This window comes from Pongo pygmaeus, chromosome 12, assembly GCF_028885625.2.
Source record: "Pongo pygmaeus isolate AG05252 chromosome 12, NHGRI_mPonPyg2-v2.0_pri, whole genome shotgun sequence".
NCBI classification, from domain to species: domain Eukaryota; kingdom Metazoa; phylum Chordata; class Mammalia; order Primates; family Hominidae; genus Pongo; species Pongo pygmaeus.
In genome coordinates, this window is record NC_072385.2 from 72211069 (window position 1) to 72230203 (window position 19135).

General features: G+C 37.0%; 1 protein-coding gene across 8 annotated transcripts in view; it reads left to right on the forward strand.

Moving 5' to 3' along the window:
• USP34 (ubiquitin specific peptidase 34) overlaps positions 1-19135 on the forward strand; it is a 280827-nt gene that overhangs the window by 98551 nt on the left and 163141 nt on the right. For all 8 annotated transcript variants that reach the window (XM_054475044.2, XM_063648690.1, XM_063648687.1 and 5 more), the window contains one exon: positions 18851-18976. In XM_054475044.2, the coding sequence (XP_054331019.1) occupies positions 18851-18976 (126 nt within the window). The remainder of the gene's footprint in view (positions 1-18850; positions 18977-19135) is intronic.

Consider the following 19135-nt stretch of genomic DNA (forward strand, 5'->3'; position numbering starts at 1 on the left):
CCTGGCTTACTGCAACCTCCGCCTCCCCGGTTCAAGTGATTCTCCTGCCTCAGCCTCCTGAATAGCTAGGACTATAGGTACGCGCCGCCATGCCCAGCTAATTTTTGTATTTTTAGTAGAGATAGGGTTTCACCATGTTGGTCAGGCTGGTCTCGAACTCCTGACCTCGTGATCCGCCCACCTCAGCCTCCCAGTGTGCTGGAATTACAGGCATGAGCCACCACTCCCAGCCCCCCGAGTCTTTTCTGTTACAAACAAGGCTGTAATAAGTAACTTCTAACATGTTCATTTCATCCTTGTGTAAAACTTTTGTGTAGCTATGATAAATTCTTACTTACAAGTAGAATTAGAATTACTAGGTTAAAGAATATGTGTGGTTTACTTGTGGTAGATACTGGTACGGCAGTTTCACTTTCCGCTTAATTTCGTCAGCACATTAAATTTCATGATCTTTGCCAACCTGATGGGTGAAAAGTGATATCATTGGTATTTTAAATTTGCGTTTCTTTTATTACGAGTGAGTTTGCAAATCTTGTGTTTAAGAGCCATTTTGTTGCTTTTTCTGGAATTGTTCATATTTTTTGCTATTTATCAATTGTTTTTCTTATTTTTTAATTTGTAGGAGCTCTTTATGTGTCACTGAAGTTGATCTTTTGTTTGTGATTACAACTTATTACTGTATCCTGGTTTGATGCCTTTTGATTTGCTTAAGGTGGTTTTTACTGTTCAGTTTCATATTTGTGGTTGTAGTTTTTATGGTCTGTGGATTTTGTATCTTGGTTTGAAATGCCTTCTCCATTCACAACATTATAAGAGAATTCTCCTTTAGTTTCTTCCTATGCATTTTCTATTGCAATTATATATCTTAATCTTTGATCCAGCTGGCATTTATGTTGGCTTAAAGTGTCATGTGTGTGTCCAACTTTCCTCCCTTTTTTGTTGTGCAGTTTTTCCAATTCCATTTGTTTACTAACTCTTCTTTCTGACTTGAGATACCAATTTTGTCTTGACTGGGTCATTTTTTGAACTTTCTAGACTGACCTATTTGTATGTATAATTATGATCTATACCAGGGATTGGTAAACTTATAGTCTGTGGGCCAGCTATGTGTTTTTGGAAATTTTTGCTACACAGACATGCCCTTTTTTTTTTTTTTTTTTTTTGAGATGGAGTCTTGCTCTGTCACCCAGACTGGAGTGCAGTGGTGCGATCTTGGCTCACTGCAACCTCTGCCTCCTGGGTTCAAGGGATTCTCCTGCCTCAGCCTCCTGAGTAGCTGGGATTACAGGCACGGACCACCACGCCCAGCTAATTTTTGTATTTTTAGTAGAGACGGGGTTTCACCATGTTGGCCAGGATGGTCTCAGTCTCTTAACCTCATAATCCTCCGCCTTGGCCTCCCAAAGTGCTGGTATTACAGGCGTAAGCCAATGCGCCCGGCCTGATATGCCCATTCTTTTACATATTGTCTATGGTGGCTTCCACAGCACAACAGCAGAGTTCAGTAATCATAACAGAGACACTGTCACCCCTAATCCTAAAATATTTACTTTCCAGTCCTTTAAGAACGTGTTCATTGAGTTTATACTAATTTTTTTCTTTTTTACTTGCATCTTTGTAATATTTTTAAATGCTTGAGACGACTAGTCCTTCCTCATTATTGTCATAACTTTTCTTATTTATTTCTTCATATGAATTTTAGCATTGAAGTAAAATATTTTCATTATGTTAATGATGATTAATTTGAGAACTGAAGTTCTGTCTTCCTGTCCAAAGTATGATACTCTTTTTCTTTTTTCTTTTGCATTATTCACAGTCTCAAAGTTATTTGTATATAGATTTTTATTTCGTGCTATGCTTAATCTAAGGAATTTGTTTTTTATTGCTATTATAAATTGTGATTTCTTCAGTTATATTTCTTCCGTTATGTTGCTATTTCTTTTATTGTATTTAGTGATGGAGATATAGAGATATATATAAAATTAAAATATTTTTCATTACTAATGATTGTGTGCCTTGAGCCTTCACTGAATTCTTAGGTTGGTTGTGGTAGATTTTCAGTGTATTGTCTTTGACTTCCCGTGTCTAACATTGTGTGCTTGTTTGTTTGAGATGGAGTCTCCAGCCCTCACCTAGGCTGGAGTGCAGTGGTGTAATTAGCTCATTGCAGCCTTGAACTTCTGGGCTCAAGTAGCTGAAACTACAGACACGAGCCACCACCTGGCAGATTGCACGCGCGCGCTTGTGCTTCTAAACATATTTAAATTGCCTTATAAGACATTGTTGCATACTGCTAGCATGTGAAGTCATAACTATACTTGAGTTGTAGTCTGGCCACTGCAATAGCCCTTTCTATATTACGTTTCATAATTTGAATCTTAGTCCTTCTTGCCCTTTCAGGAACTGTAACTAGGAGGGATTATTTCTTCCTCTATTACATATTCATATCTCTTGTCTGTACTGGATTTTTTATGTTGTGGGTCTCTTGATATGCCTTTGCTGTTTGTTCTGTTGCCAAGGCTAGAGTACGGTGGTGGAGTCTTGACTTGCTGCAGCTTCTGCCTCCTGGGCTCAAGTTATTGTTCCCACCTCAGCCTCCTAAGTAGCTGGGACTACAGATGCACACCACCATGCCTGGCTAATTTTTGTGTTTTTTTGCAGAGACGAGGCTTTGCCTTGTTGCCCAGACTGGTCTCGAACTCCTGAGCTCAAGCGATCCTCCTGCCTTGCACTCCCAAAGTGCAGGGATTATAGCTGTGAGCCACCACACCTGGCCACTTTCATATTTCTAAGAGACAACTAGATAAATGTTGTACATACTTTGGAGTTTCATATACTTTTGTAATACTGCTGTCTCTCAAATGGAACTCTTGTCTGGCAACTTCTCGGGGAATAGTATTGGAGGCATAACTACTCATAATTTTCTCATTTGTCTCATCAAGCTTTCATTTCAGGTTGTAGGACTCTAAATGAGAGAATGTACAGTGGTACCAGTATCTGTATTTACGTGCAATTACTTTATGTAGTTTTCTCTCCCAGGGAAGATATCTGGTGGATGGGTTACCTGTATGTTGGCTGCTTGTGTTTTTCTGACTGATGGATGGCTGACAGAAAGAATCATACTTTATAGAAAACTTCATTTAAGTCCCGTCTCCATCTCCATGTCTTCCTTCTGTCCATCAAATCTGTTATTCTGAGCCCAGAATCTTTCTCAGTTAGGTTGGAAAGATCGTCTCACCTACCTCCTCTATAGCTTTCTTACAACTTACTCTGAGCTACGACTTTCTTTACCTATTACATTTTAAAAAGGTATTCCCTGTCTGGGCGTGGTGGCTCACGCCTGTAATCCCAGCACCTTGGGAGGCCAACGTGGGTGGATCACAAAGTCAGCAGTTCAAGACCAGCCTGACCAACATGATGAAACACTATCTCTACTAAAAGTACAAAAATTAGCCAGGCATGGCGGCGCATGCCTGTAATCCCAGCTACTGAGGAGGCTGAGGCAGAGGTTGCAGTAAGCTGAGATCACGCCATTGTACCCCAGCCTGGGCAACAGAGTGAGACTCTGTATCAAATAAATATATAAATAAATAAATAAATAGGTATTCCCAGTCATTTTAATCTTTCAGAAATGTGTAAGTTTTGTGTTTGATGGGAACTTTAATTTTCTTTGTGGGTTTGTTCTTTTTATTATAAAGTACAGTAATGATTTTCTTCTCTAGAGGATGATGAAATTCAACAATTTTCTCCTACTTTCTCATTTTCCACCTCCCAGTTTTTATTGTTACTTGTATTTTATCAAATATTATAACATTTAGATTATATACTATAACCGTAATTCCCACAGTTGTTTAGTATTATGCTATATTTAGGTATGTGACTCTGACAAATCCTTTTTCCTCAACTCCTGTTTTTCTCATTCCTTTCTTCCTTACTCCAGAATTAATTGTATTTATTCTTCTTATGGATTTCACAGAGTAGGCTTTTGTTTTTCCTGAAGAGAAATTTGTGGATGTTATATTCCGGAGTTGTACACACTTGAAATGTCTCTTTTGTTTATTCTTAAAGAAGAGTTTGAGTGAATGTTCTCCTCATTTCCTGCTGACAAGATTTTTCTCTCATGTGGTTTGTCTTTTTTTAAAGTGCTCATTGATCCCATGAGGGTTTTTGTGTTCTGTTTTGTTCTGAGTTTTTGAAGGCATATATACATACATACATATATATACATAAATATACACACACATTTATAAATAAACACACGTTTGTGTGTGTGTGTGTTTGTATTTTGAAATGGAGTCTTGCTCTGTTGCCCAGGCTGGAGTGCAATGGGGCAGTCTCAGCTCACTGCAACCTCTCCCTCCCTGGTTCAAGCAATTCTACCTCAGCCTCTTGAGTAGCTGGGATTACAGGCACACACCTCCATGCCTTGCTAATTTTTGTAGTTTTAGTAGAGACGGGGTTTCACCATGTTGGTCAGGCTGGTCTCAAACTCCTAACCTTGTGATCTGCCTGCCTTGATCTCCCAAATTGCTGAAATTATAGGCATGAGCCACCACGCCCAGCCTATTTATTTATTTATTTATATTTTTAAATTATTTTTTTGAGACAGAGTCTTGCTCTGTTGCCCAGGCTGGAGTGCAGTGGTGCGATCTTGGCTCACTGCAACCTCCATCTCCCGAGCTCAAGCAATACTTGTACCTTAGCCTCCCTAGTAGCTGGGATTACAGACATGCACCACCACATTGTCTAATTTTTGTATTTTTAATAGCAATGGGGTTTCATCATGTCAACTAGGCTGGTCTCAAACTCCTGACCTGAAGTGATCTGCCTGTCTCGACCTCCCAAAGTGCTGGGATAATAGACATGAGCCACTGCGCCTAGCCTTGGTTGAAGGCTTTTAATATATATGTACTTTTTCTTGTATTTTCCTTTTATTTTATATTGTCGCAAAATATGTATAACAAAACTTAGCATTTTCACCATTTATATGTGTACAAGTTAGTGGGATTAAAGATATTCATAATGTTGTGTAACTATCACCACTATCTGTACACAAAACATTTTCATCATCACCAGTAACAACTTTGTACCTATAAAATAATAACTCTTAATTTCCTTCTTCCTTTCAGCCCCTGGTTTCTTCTATTTCACATTCCTTTTTTGGAGACAGCGTCTTGCTGTATCACTCGTGCTGGATGCAGCAGCGGGATTACAGCTCACTGCTGCAGACTCAAAACTCCTGGGCTCAAGTGACCCTCCGGCCTCAGAGTCCTGAGTAGCTGGGACTAAAGCATGCCTACCTAATTTTTGTATTTTTTGTAGAGATGGTGTCTTGTTGTATTGCTTAGGCTGGTCTCCGGTGTTTGGGCTCAAGCCATTCACCTGCCTCGGTCTCCCAAAGTGCAGGGATTATAGGTGTGAGCCACCACGCTCAGCTGTTTTACATTTTGTCGTCTTCTGTCTCCATGAGTTTACCTATTCTAGGTACCTCATATAAGTGGAATCATAATATTTGTCCTTCTCTGTGTGGCTTACTTTACTAACATAATGTTTCCAAAGTTGTTTTATAGGTACAAAGTTGTTATTGGTGATGATGAAAATGTTTTGCGTACAGATAGTGGTGATAGTCTGTCATAGCATACATTAAAATTTCATTCCTTTTATGACTCATATTCCACTGTATGTATATACTGCATTTTATTCATCCATCAGTGGACATTTGGGTTGTTTCTACCTTTTGGATATTATGAGTAATGCTGCTGTGAACATGGGTTTACAAATATCTGTTCAATTTCCTGCTTTCAGTTATTTTGTGTATACAGTCATGCGTTGTATAACCATGTTTCAGTCAACAACACACCACATACATATACAACAGTGTTCCCATAAGATTATAATGGAGCTTATTATAATTCGTATCACCTCGTGACATTGTGATAGCTGTCCTAGTATAATGCAACAAATTACTTTTTCTGTTATTTACCATTGAGTTACAGTTGCCCCTACAGTATTCAGTACAGTAACATGCTATACAGAAGCAGTAAACTATAGCATATAGCCTAGGTGTGTAGTAGACTCTACCATCTTTTGTGTAAGTATGCTCTGATGTTCACAAGAGGGCATTTCTCAGAGCGTATCCCTATCCTTAAGCCACACAGGACCGTGTACCTAGGAGTAGGATGTCTGGATCACATGGTAATTCTGTGTTAAACTTTTTGAGAAGGCACCAAATTGTTTTGCACAGCAGCTGCACCATTTTACATTCTCACCAGTGATACCAGAGGGTTCTGGTTTCTCCACATCCTTGCCAATACTTGTTACTCCCATTTTGGGAAAAAAAATTCAGCTATCCTAGTAGGTGTGAATTTGTGTCTCATTGTGTTTTTTATTTGCATTTTCGTGATGATTAATTATATTGAACATGCTTTCCTGTGCTCATTGGCTATTTGCATATTTGCTTTGGAGAAATGTCTGTTCATGTCTTTTGCCCATTTTTGATTGGGTTTTGTTTGGTTTTCTTTTGAGTTTTACAAAAAATATTCTAGATGTTAATTTTTTAAATCAGGTATATAATTTGCATATAATTTCTCTAAGTCTGTTTTTCTTTTTAAATTGAGATATAATAGGCAAATATTGAGAAATACTATACAAATATAAAAATTATGTATTTAAGGTGTACAACTTGATGTTTTAATGTGCATGATGTGAAATAATCACTACAGTCAAGCTAATTCACATATCTATTACCTCACATAGTTACCATTTTCTTTCAAGTATGCAATACAGTATTGTTAACTGTAGTCACATTGCTGTACATGAGATCTCCAGAATTTACTCATTTTGGAGAACTTAAACTTTATACCCTTTTACTGATGTCAGCTTATTTCTCTCTCCTCCTGTACTCTCTGCTTCTTTGACTACTTTAAATTCATCATGTAAGTGAGACTATGCAGCATTTATCTTTCTTTGTCTGGTTTATTTCACCTAGCATAATGTTTTCTAGGATCAGTCATGTTGTCAAAAATGGAAGGATTTCCTCCTTTTTAAAAGCTGAATAATATCGCTATGTGTGTATGTATATGTACACCACATTTTGTTTATTCATCTGTGGAAAGATGTTTAGTTTTTTTCCATATCTTGGCTCTTGGGAATAATACTGCAGTGAATGTGAGAGTGAAGATATCTCTGAGATAGTGATTTCATTTCCTTTGGATATGTATCCAAAGTGGGATTGTGGATCATAACATAAGATAGTTCTGTTTAATTTTTTGAGGTACGTCCATATTGCTTTCAAAAATGACTGTTCCAGTTTTCATTCCCACCAACAGTGTATAAGGATTCCCATTTCTCCACGTTTCTTGGTAACATTTATCTTTTGTCCTTTTGCTGATAGTTGTTACAACATAGGTGTGAGATATGCTTTTGATTTGCGATTCTCTGATGATTAGTAATATTGAGCAGCTTTTATACCTATTGGCTATTTGTATGTCTTTTTTTGAGAAATGTCTCTTTTCTTTGCCCTACATAGGGGTATTTATTTATTTATTTATTTATTTGTTTTTTTGCTATTGAGTTGTATGAGTTTCTTAAATATTCTGGATATTAACCCCTAATCAAATACATGGTTTGTAAATATTTTCTTCCATTTTGTAGGTTGCTTTTTCACTCTGTTTTTTGTTTCCTTTGCTGTGCAGAAGCTTGTTGGTTTGATGAAATCTCAATTGTATATTTTGGCTTATGTTGCCTATGCTAATATTCCTGTCAAAAAAATTATTTCCTAGACCATTGTCAAGAAGCTTTTTAACCTATGTCACCTTCTAGTAGTTTTACAATTTCAGGTCTTAAATGTACTTTGAAGTTTTTAATCCATTTTGAGTTGATTTTTGTATGTGGTATAAGATAAGGATCCAGTTTCATCCTGTATGTGGTTATCGGGTTTTCCCATCACCTTTTGTTGAAGAGACTGTCCTTTCCCTATCATATGTTCTTGGCATCTTTCTGGAAGATCAGTTGATTGTAGATGCATGGATTTGTTTCTGGGGTTTTTATTCGTTCTGTGGGTCTATATGTCTGTTTTTATGCCAGTACCATATATAATATGTATTTTTAATGGACAGGGTCTTGCTCTGTTCTCCAGGTTGGAGTGCAGTGGTTTAGTCACAGCTTGTTGCAGCCTCGACTTCCTGAAATGAGGTGACCTTCCTGCCTCAGCCTCTCAAAATAGCTAGGACTACAAGAGCATGCCACCATGTCCAGCTAACTTTTAATTTTTTTTAATTGTTTTGTAGACACTAGGTCTTGCTGTGTTGCCCAGGCAGGTCTCAAACTCCTGGCCTCAAGCAATCCTCCTTCCTCAGCCTCCCAGAATGTTGAGATTACATGTGTGAGCCACTGCACCTGGCTCATACTGTTTTGATTACTGTAGTCATGTAATGTATTTTGGAATTAAAAAGTGTGATACCTCCAACTCTGTTCTTAAGATTGTTTTTTGCTATTTGGGGCCTTTTGTGGTTCTGTATGAATTTTAGGACTGTTTTTTCTATTTTTGTAAGGAATGCCATTGAGGCTGGGTGTGGTGGCGCACGCCTGTTAATCCCAGCACTTTGGGGAGGCCAAGGAGCTAACTTCTGATAGCTTGAGCTCAGAAGTTTGAGACTAGTCTGAGCAACATGCTGAAACCCTGTCTGTACCAAAAATACAAAAAACTAGTTGGACATGGTGGTACGTCCCTGTAGTCCCAGCTACTTGGGAGGCGGAGTGGAGGATTGTTTGAGCCAAGGATGTCGAGGCTGCAGTGAGCCGAGATCGCACCACTGTACTCCAGTTTGGCTGACAAAATGAGATCCTGTCTCAAAACAAAAGACTGCCATTGAGATTTTGATAGGGATTGCGTTGACTGTAGATTTTGGGTGGTATGGACTTTTAATGGTATTTTTCCTTCAGTGCATGAATATGGAATGTCTTTTTATTTATCTGTTTCTTCTTTAATTTCCTTCAGTGTTTTATGATTTTCAGTGTACAAGTCTTTTACTTCTTTGGCTAAGTTTATTTCTACATATTGTAAAATACTTTTGTTGCTGTGGTAAATGGGACTGTTTTCTCAATTGCCTTTTCAGATAGCCTGCTTGTACTTAGAAATGCCACTGATTTTTTTATATTAACTTGGATCCAGCAGCTCTACTGTATTCATTTATTAGTTCTAACAGTTTTTTGTTGTTGTGGAGTTGTAAGGTTTTTCTGCATATATATGATCATTTGTAAAAAGGTAATTTTTCTTTCCTGTTTTCTATTTGCAGTCCTTTTATTCCTTAAGTACTCTCGCTTGGAATTTCAGTATTAAATTGAATAGGAGTGGTAATACTGGGGCATCCTTGCCTGTCCCGGATCTTAGAGGAAAAGCTTTCAGTTTTTCCCTGTTGATTTATGCTATTATTTGTGTGCTTTATATATGAAAAAAAGCTGGCCAGGCATCCCAGCATTTTGGGAAGCCGAGGCGGGTGGATCGCGAGGTCAGGAGTTCAAGACCAGCCTGGCCAACATAGTGAAACCCCGTATCTACTAAAAATACAAAAGTTAGCCTGGTGTGGTGGTGGGCGCCTGTAGTCCCAGCTACTTGGGAGGCTGAGACAGGAGAATTGCTTGAACCTGGGAGGCAGAGGTTGCAGTGTGCTGAGATCGTGCCACTGCACTTTAGGCTGAGTGACAGAGTGAGACTCTGTCTCAAAAAAAAAAAAAACAAAACAAAACAACTGTGGGCTTTTCATATATGGCCTCTTATGTTGAGGTAAGTTCCTTCTATGCCTGTTCTTTTGAGTGTTTTTATCGTGAATGGATGTTGAATTTTGTCAGATGTTTTATTTTTTGCCATGTGATCTATGGTTTATTTTCATTCTTTTAGTGTCCTTTGATGCACAAAAGTTTTTAATTTTGATGAAGTCTAACATATCTTTGTTGTTGTTGACTATTTTTGGCGTCATACCCATGAAATAATTTTCAAATCCAATGTCATGAAGATTACAATCCTTATCTTTTTCTTCTAAGGGTTTTTAAAAAGGTTTTTCTTTTAAGTATTTGATGTGTTTTGAGTTGTTATATGTGGTGTAAGGTAAAGATTAAACTTTATTCTTTTTACATGTAAATATTCAGTTTTCCTAACACCATTTGTTGAAAAAACTGTCCTTTCCCCCATTAAATGGTCTTGGCAACCTTGGTTGAAAGTCAGTTGACCTTTTTCATATGAAGGTTTATTTTTGGGATCTGCATTCTTCTCCACTGGCCTACATGTGTGTCCTTACGTCAATACCATACTATTTAATTACTACTGTTGCTTTTTGTTTTTTTTTTTTTTTCTTTTTGCAAGTTTCAAAGTCATCTTTTTCGCACTGTTTTGGCTATTTAGAGTCCCTTGCAATTCTGTATGAATTTGAAGATCAGCTTTTCCAGTTTTGTAAAAAAGGATAGGTATTGCATTGACTCTGTGGATCACTTTGGAGGCAATAATAATATCTTAACAATATAAGTCTTCCTATCCATTAACGTGAATGTCTTTCTCTTTATTTAGGTTTTTAATTTATTTTAGCAATGTTTTGTAGTTTTCAGTATACAAAACTTTACCCTCTTTGGTTAGATTTGTTCCTAAGTATTCTTTTACATGCTATTGAAAATTCTGTTACTTTCTTAATTTTCTTTTCGGATTGTTCATTTCTAGTGTATAGAAATATAGCTGATTTTTGCATTTTGATCTTGTTGCTTGCAACTTGGTGAATTTGCTTCTCAGCTTAGTAGTTCTCCTGTGGATTCTTTAGGATTTTCTATATATATGATTATGTCATTTGCAATTAGAGATAGTTTTACATCTTCCTTTCTCAATTGGATGCGTTTCATATTTTTGTCTAATAGCTCTGGCTAGTAGTTCATTACAGTGTTGAGTAGCAGTGGTAAATATGGGCATCCTTGTCTTGTTCTGATCTTAGGGGGAAATATGTTATTCATCATTGAGTTTGATATTGCCTGTGGGTTTTTGATAAGTACCCTTTATCATATTGAGGATTTTTTTTCTCTTTTAGTTTTCTGAGAATTTTTATCATGAAAGGAATCTTCCAGGTTGTCTGTATTTTCTCGTGTACAATTATAATATCTCATAGTTTTTTTAGAACTATAAGTTTAGTATGAATGCCCTCATTTTCATTGCAGCTTTTAGTTCTTTGTCTTTTTTTCCCCATAGTCTAGCTAAAGGGTTGTCATTTATAAAATCCTTTAACAAACCGTCCTTTGGTTTTGTTAGTTTTCTCTATTAACATTCTTTTTTATTTATTTATTTATTTATTTATTTTAGATGGAATCCCGCTCTGTCTTGCCCAGGCTGGAGTGCCGCAGTGTGATCTTGGTTCACTGCAGCCTCCGCCTCCCAGGTTCAAGTGATTCTCCTGTCTCAGCCTCCTGAGTAGCTGTGACTACAGGCATGTGCCACCACACCCAGCAAATTTTTTGTATTTTTAGTAGAGACGGGATTTCGCCATGTCGGCCAGGCTGGTCTCAAACTTAAGACCTCATGTGATCCACCTGGCTTGGCCTCCCAAAGTGCTGGGATTACATACGTGAGCCACCATGCCCGGCCCATTCTTGCTGTTTTGTAAAGAGAGAATTTCTTGCTCTGTTGCCCAAGCTGGAGTGCAGTGCTGTAATCTTAACCTTCTGGGCTCAGGCAGTCCTTCTGCCTTAGCCTCTCAAGTAGCTAGGACTACAGGCTTGTGCCACCACTCCTGGCTAATTTTTAGATACTTTTTGTAGAGAAAGGATTTCACCGTGTTGCTCAGGTTGATATTGAACTTCTGATGTAAAGCAGTCTTTCCCCCTTGGCCTCTCAAAGTGAGAGTATTACACCAGGCATGAACTGCATCTGACCAGCTTTCTGTACTATTTTCCTATTCTTTATTTTATTTATCTCTAATCATTTTCTTCCTTCTACTAGCTTTAGGTTTATTCGTTTCTCTTGTAGTTCCTTTCCTAAGTTGTAAAGTTTGTTTGTTGAATTGAGATTTTTTTTAAATTCATATTTACATTTGTAAACATAAGTTTTCATGCATAAATAAAATTTTCCTCTGAACATTGTTCTTTCTGCGTTCTATTTTTTGTTGTATGTTATCTGTAAATATTTTTAAATTTCCCTTGTGATTCCATTTTTGATCCTTTGGCTGTTTGAATGTGTTAATTTCTACATATTTGTGAGTTGTCCAGTTTTCCTTCTGGTACTGATTTTCAGCTTCTTCCTGCTGTGGGTAGAGAAACATTTTAGTATGATTATCTGTATTTTAATATCTTTTGAGACTTGTGGTCTAGCATCCAGTCTGTCTTGGAAGATGTTCCACATGTACTTGAGAAAAATGTGTTTTCTGCTGCCGTTGGAATGTTCTGTATATGCCTCCTAGGTCTATTTGGCTTATTGTGTTGTTCAGATTCTCTATTTCCTTGTTTATGGTTATTCTCTTTATTGAAAATTGGATATTGAAGTCTCCAACTATTATTGTGTAACTTTTTATTTCTCTATTTCTTCCAGTCTTTCATAATGTTTATGGTCATATCTTCTTGGTATTTTGAATCTTTTATTACTAAAGTTTTTCTTTATCTTTAGTAAACTTATGAAAACACTTTAAACTGTGGTTTGAAAAAAATGCAGTTTATCCCCTTTAGTCATTTTTAAGTGTGTAATTTGCGAGTGTTGTCTATTCGCATTGTGTAATAGATCTCTAGAACTTATTTATATTGCAAAACTGAAACCCTGTGCCCATTGAACAACAACTCTCCTCATTTTCCCCTCTCATCAACCTTGGGTAACCTCTGTTCTACTTTCTGTTTCCATGATTTTGAGTACTCTAGGTTTCTGATATAAGTGGAATCATTAAATATTTGTCCTTTTGTGACTGGCTTATTTCACTCAGCCTAATCTCTTCAACATTCATCTGTGTTGTGGCATGTGTCAGCATTTTCTTCCTTTTTAAGGATGAATAGTATTGCAGTGTGTGTGTGTGTGTGTGTGTGTGCGCGTGAGCGCTTTCACCCAGGCTGGAGTGCTGTGGCACAATTATGGCTCACTGCAACCTTGACCTTCCAGAATTAAGCCATCCTCCCACTTCAGCCTCTGAAGTAGCTGGGACTATGGGCACATGCCCACCATGCCTGACTAAGTTTTGTATTTTTTAGTAGAGACAGGGTTTTGCCATGTTGACCCGGCTAGTCTTGATTTCCTGGGCTCAAGTGATCCACCTGCCTTGGCCTCCCAAAGTGCTGGGATTACAGGCATGAGCCACTGTGCCTGGCCTGTAGCACTTTTTTTTTTTTTTTTTTTTTTTAATTCATTCATCTGTTGATGGACATTTGGGCTGCTTTTACATCCTGGCTGTTAAGAATAATGCTGTAGTGATCATGGGAGTACAGATACCTCTTTGAGATCTTGCTTTGAATTCTTTTAGACATATACCTAGGAGTCAGATTGCTGGATTAAATGGTAATTCCATTTGTTTTTTGTGGTTACCTTTTTAAAATTTAAATTGTATCTTATTTCATATTAGTATAGCCAACCCAGCTAGCTTTTGCTTGCTATTTGCGTGGAGTATCTTTTTCTGTCCTTTCACATTAAACCTTTTTGTGTCTTTGGATATAAAGCAAACCTCTTATAGACAATTGGATCAAGTTTTTAAAAAATATCAATTCTATCTTTTTCTTTTGATTGGAGAGTTAAACCATTTACATTTAAAATAATTACTCATAAAGAGGGACAAACTTGTGTTATTTTGCCTTTTCTTTTCTCTATGTCTTATAGTGTTTTTCTGCCTCATTTCTTCTATTACTGGCTTTTTTGTATGTTTAATTGTTTTGGTGGTGTGTGTGTGTTTGTTTGTTGTTGTTGTTTTTGTAGTGAAACAGTTTGATTTCCTTTTAATTTTCTTCTGTATTTAATATGGAGATTACATTTAACTTCCTAAAGGTATAACAAGCTAATTTCAATTTATACCAGCTTAACTTCAATGCCATGTAAAAACTCTGCTTGTAATAACTCCATCCCTCCATTTTTATTACTGCTGTCACAAATTGCAACTTGGTATATTGTGTGCCTAGTAAGGCAGGTTAATAATTATTCTTTGTATTTGTTTTTTAAATCATGTGGAAAATAAAAAGTGGAGTTACAAACTAAAATTTCAATATTATCTGTAATAATTGCCTATGTATTTATCAGAGATCTTTCTTATTTATTTCATTTCAACTGGAAGGACTCTTTTTAGCATTTGTCTCATTTTTTTTCTCTTTGCAAGACAATTCATATTTATTCATCTTGTACCCTACTCAAAGACCAAATTAAATCATTCCATTATTCTCCGGAACTTTTGAAGACATGAAAAGGGTTCATTCCAACAATTATTAATGCCTATTTGTGCTGGGTTTCATGCTGGTCACTGAGAACACAGGGATAATTCATTGCTGCTGTCCCTCTCCTCGGGGAGTGCCTGTCTTGCAGGATACAGACAAGTGCCTCATGGGGGATACAGCGACAACAGAGGGATGTGGGGCTCTGAGATTGGGCTGGTCCCAGTAAGCTTATATAGCATGGGGTCTGGTACGGTGCACCGCAAGAGTACCAAGTACTCAATCAGGAGTTGGAGGTGAGCATTGAAGCATTCTGGCAACTAGCTGATCGCCCAAGGGTCTGCCTCAGTGTGAGCACCTCTGAGCCCCAGCTTCACATTTCCTCAATTCCTGGGCCCAGGCTCCAGGCTTTCAGTTCCTCCACATGTTTCCCACCCCAACATAGTGAACACTTTTTCCTCAAACATTCTAGGTTTTCTGAGTCATTTGGCTGGCTGTGAAAAAAGAGCTACTCTTTTCAGCTCAGGCTAGCTCAGGCCAGGTCATTTCGGCCCTGGCTGCCCCAGTGCTAACCAGGTCATTGAGCGGCAGGAGGCTGGAACTAGAGTTTGTGGCTGCTACCATCTTTTGTCCCCTTCTCCCATTTAGTGTCTAGAAGCACACTGGGAAACTGCCTTTTCGCAATTTTTATGGGGCAGGTATAAGTGTCACAAACTCCTTCAGCTTTTTTCTGCGAATGTCTTAATTTCAACCCTAATTTTTGAAGGACAATTTTGCTGAATTTAGAATTCTTATTGCAAGATTTTTCTTTTAGCCCCTTGAATATATCAGCTCATTGCCTTCTGGCCTCTAAGGTTTTGGATGAGAAATTTGCTGATATTCTTATTGAGGATCTCTTATATGTGACAAGTTACTTGTGGTTTTTGAGATTTTCATCTTTGGCTTCCTACATTCTGATTGCATTGTGTATTGATAGGGGTCTTTTTGAGTGTATCTTTCTTGGAGTTTGTTGAACATCTTGGATTTGTAGATTCATGTCTTTCGTGAAATTGGTTATTTATTTATTTAGTTATTTAAGTATTCTGTCTTTCCATTTTTCTTTGCATTCTGGGATTTCCAAAATGAATGTGTTGCTCTGCTTCATGGTATGCCACAGGTCCCTTAGGCTATTCATTTTTCTTCTTTTCCTCAGACTTGATAATTTCCGTTGTCCTACTTTCGGGTATGCTGATTCTTTTTTCTGCTTGCTCAGAGCTGCTTTTGAATCCTCGTGTAGTGTATTGTTCATTTCAGTTGTTGTACTTTTCATTTCCATAATTTCTTTTTGGTTCCTTTTTATAATTTCTGTCCCTTTGCTGATACTCTCATTTTGTTCATGCATTGTTCTCCTGTCTTTACTCTTATTATCTTGGAGATAAAGTTTTTTAAAATCTTTGTCTAGTGGCTGGGTGTGGTGACTCACACCTGTAATCCCAGCACTTTGGGAGGCTGAGGCAGGTGGATCACTTGAGGTCAGAAGTTCAAGACCAGCCTGGCCAACATGGCAAAACCCTGTCTTCACTAAAAATACAAAAAAAAAAACCCAACCAAACAACAACAAAAAAAAAACAAAGCTAGCTTGGTGTGGTGGGACACACCTGTGGTCCCAGCTACTTGGGAGGCTGAGGCATGAGAATCACTGGAACCTGGGAGGCACACGTTGCAGTGAGCTGAGATCGCACCACTGCACTCCAGCCTGGGTGACAGAGCAAGACTGTCTCAAAAAAAAAAAAAAACAAAAAAACAAACAACAGTTCGTCTAGGAAGTGCAACAGGTGGACTTCAGGTATATTTTCTGTGGACTTTTTGTTCTTTTCTTTTTTGTTTTGTTCCCCAAAAAGCAAGTGCAACTCTAAGACTTCTAGTAATCAGTTCAGATGGTTTGTGTTGAAACAATGGCAGCCAGCCTCTGTGCCTGTACCTCACCAGTCAGAATTAGCAATCAGCTAGCTGTCAGAACAGAGAATCTTGATGTTGGGGGACGTGGTCCTTATTGTCCACCTTTCTCAAGAAGCTGTACCAGAAACCTGTATTGCTGTCTCCATAACTGCCTGTCATTGCATGGGCAGGTTGGGAGTGTGCGTGTCAGAAATGGGTAGCAGTAGCAGCTATGGCATTGGAGGCTGAAATTGTTAAGTGTAGAAGTTCAGATTGACTCTAGAGTACCAAGATACTTACATCTGATTCGGCTAGTACATTTTTTGTCTTGGTATAGAAATGGATTCCTGGCGTTTTCTATTCTCCTATCTTCCCTGATACCCTTTTCTTTTTCATCTTCATCATCTTTGTTTTCGCCTTTCTTCTTTGTCCTCTTCGTCATCTTTGTTTCTTCATCCTCCTTGTCCTCCTCCTCTTTGTCCTCTTCCTCCTTCTCTGCTGCTGCCACCACCACGCATTCTTAATAATATTTTTTGTGTACTGTGGAATTAAATAATATACACATTTGAAAGAGTGGGGTTGTTTTTTTTTTTTGACCTCAGTTACAGGATTTTATGATTTTTTTTCTCAAAGGTCTTGTTACTTAAAAATAAGCTCAGTGGCTCATTCCTGTAATTTCAGCACTTTGCGAGGCTGAGGCAAGAGGATCACTTGAGCTTAGGCGTTTTAAAATTAGACTGGGCAATATCATAAGACTTCATCTCTATAAAACAAAACAAAAATAACCAAGTGGCAGATTAATACCCTTGAAACCCCAACAAGGCATTTGATTATCAAAATTAAGTATATTATGGAAATTTCATTATATTAATGGTTAAATTGGCAGAAAATCAGAAGTTTATTATATATTACATATAGTGTATAATATAGTTTATTATATACATATACTATATATATAAACGTATATATGTGTTTTTATCATATTTTAAGTAGAAAAAGCACGTAAGAGTTACTTGTTGGCAAAAAGTAGAGAAAACTGTTAGTACAAATTGAGAATTCCTAATCCAAAACTCTAAAATTTGAACTGCTACAAAGTTTGAGATCTGAGTGCCAACATGGTGCTCAAAGAAGTACTCATTGGAATATTTCAGATTTTGGATTATTGAATTAGAGATCTTCAACTGGTAAGTATATAATGCAGATACTCCAAAGTGTGGAAAAATCCAAAATCTGAAACACTTCTGCTTCCAAGCATTTCAGATAGGGGATACTTAACCTGTATATTTTAATCTGTAATGTTATTTAATACTATATTTAAATTAACATTCTTAGTCAAGACCTATAAAAGTGGTAAACTTACTGAGTATTCACTTCTCCTTAAAATCAAAGACTGTTTGTAGTATTGAAGTACTGCCATTGTTTTTTAAATGGATACTTAGTGGTGTTAAAGTAAATAGCAGTAGAAGCACATAGTGTAATTTATAAGAAGCCTCACCAAGATAGAAGAATTCCTGCAGTATTATGTTTTCTTACATGTATTTCGCCTTATATTTCAGTATTAGGTTGTGCATATTTACCCTGAAAGAGAAGCAGCAGAAGAGAAGTCATATGTGTATGCCTACAAAATATAAAAATCAGTGTTTTTGAGTAAAATTTATATTTTAATAGATTTTTTATGTATTAAAAGTAGGAAACTTTACATTTGACAGCCCTCAAATTGGGAATTACTTGTCTAATCTTCTGTTGATTACCTTATCTTGATTTAGTAGTTAGCAGCTTCATGGCTGTAAAATGCTTTTATTTTACATGACATAATATTTAGTGTTTATATCTTCATAAATATTGTCCCTCATGAATTTACATGTTTGTGTTTATTATAACAAAGAAGTCTTTGTATCTCATGGTTTATTATTTTATAGATCTTTATAAGGGTTTCTGTTGTGTACTCTAGTAAAATAAAAGCATTATATAAATACTTTATAAAGATTTAATAACAAATCTGGCACACCTGTGATAATTTACTTTTTTCTCCTAAGTGTAATTTATTGTCTTATTTGTATTTTAATTTACTATTTAACTTATTTTTGTATTATGACATGTAAATTAATTCCATTGGAATCAAGAGATCTTCCCACCATAGCCGCCTATGTAGCTGGGACCACAGGTGTGCACCTCAGCACCCACCTAATTTTAAAATGTATTTTTTACAGAGATGAGGTCTCGCTACGTTGCCCAGGCTGAGCTGAAACTCCTGGGCTCAAGCTGTCCTGTCAACTCAGCCTCCCAAAGTATTGGAATTACAGGCATCAGCCACCACGCCCAGCCTTCCCTCTTATAATTAGGAAATTCAGCTTGTCATTTGTTTGGTTAAGTTTCATTTCTGTTTAGGTGAATTTATTTTTACTATTTTATGCACTGCCATTCATCGTCTTGGATAATTAGCATTTTACCATCATATTAAAAAATATTAGTGTACTGGCCAACTTTTTGACTTTCAGACTGTTTTTATATCAGGTAATCTACATGTGTTGGGCAATTATTTTTGACCATTCTCTCTAACTTGATTTTCTAGTTGAAACATTGTAGTCGGTATATACATGACTTATTTCCTTCACTCATCAAGAATTTGGATCCCGTACCACTTAGACATCTACTTAATCTGGTCTCAGCTCTTGAGCCAAGTGTTCATACTGAACAGGTAATACATTCAAAACATGATAGTTTTTTTTTTTCCCATGAAGTAAAAATTTCTTTGTGATTCAGATAATTTAACTTTCATTTTATTGTCTTGGCATTTCAGTTTGACAAAAAGGATATTAAATTTGTTAGTGTTGCCTGGAATTCTCGAACTGAAATC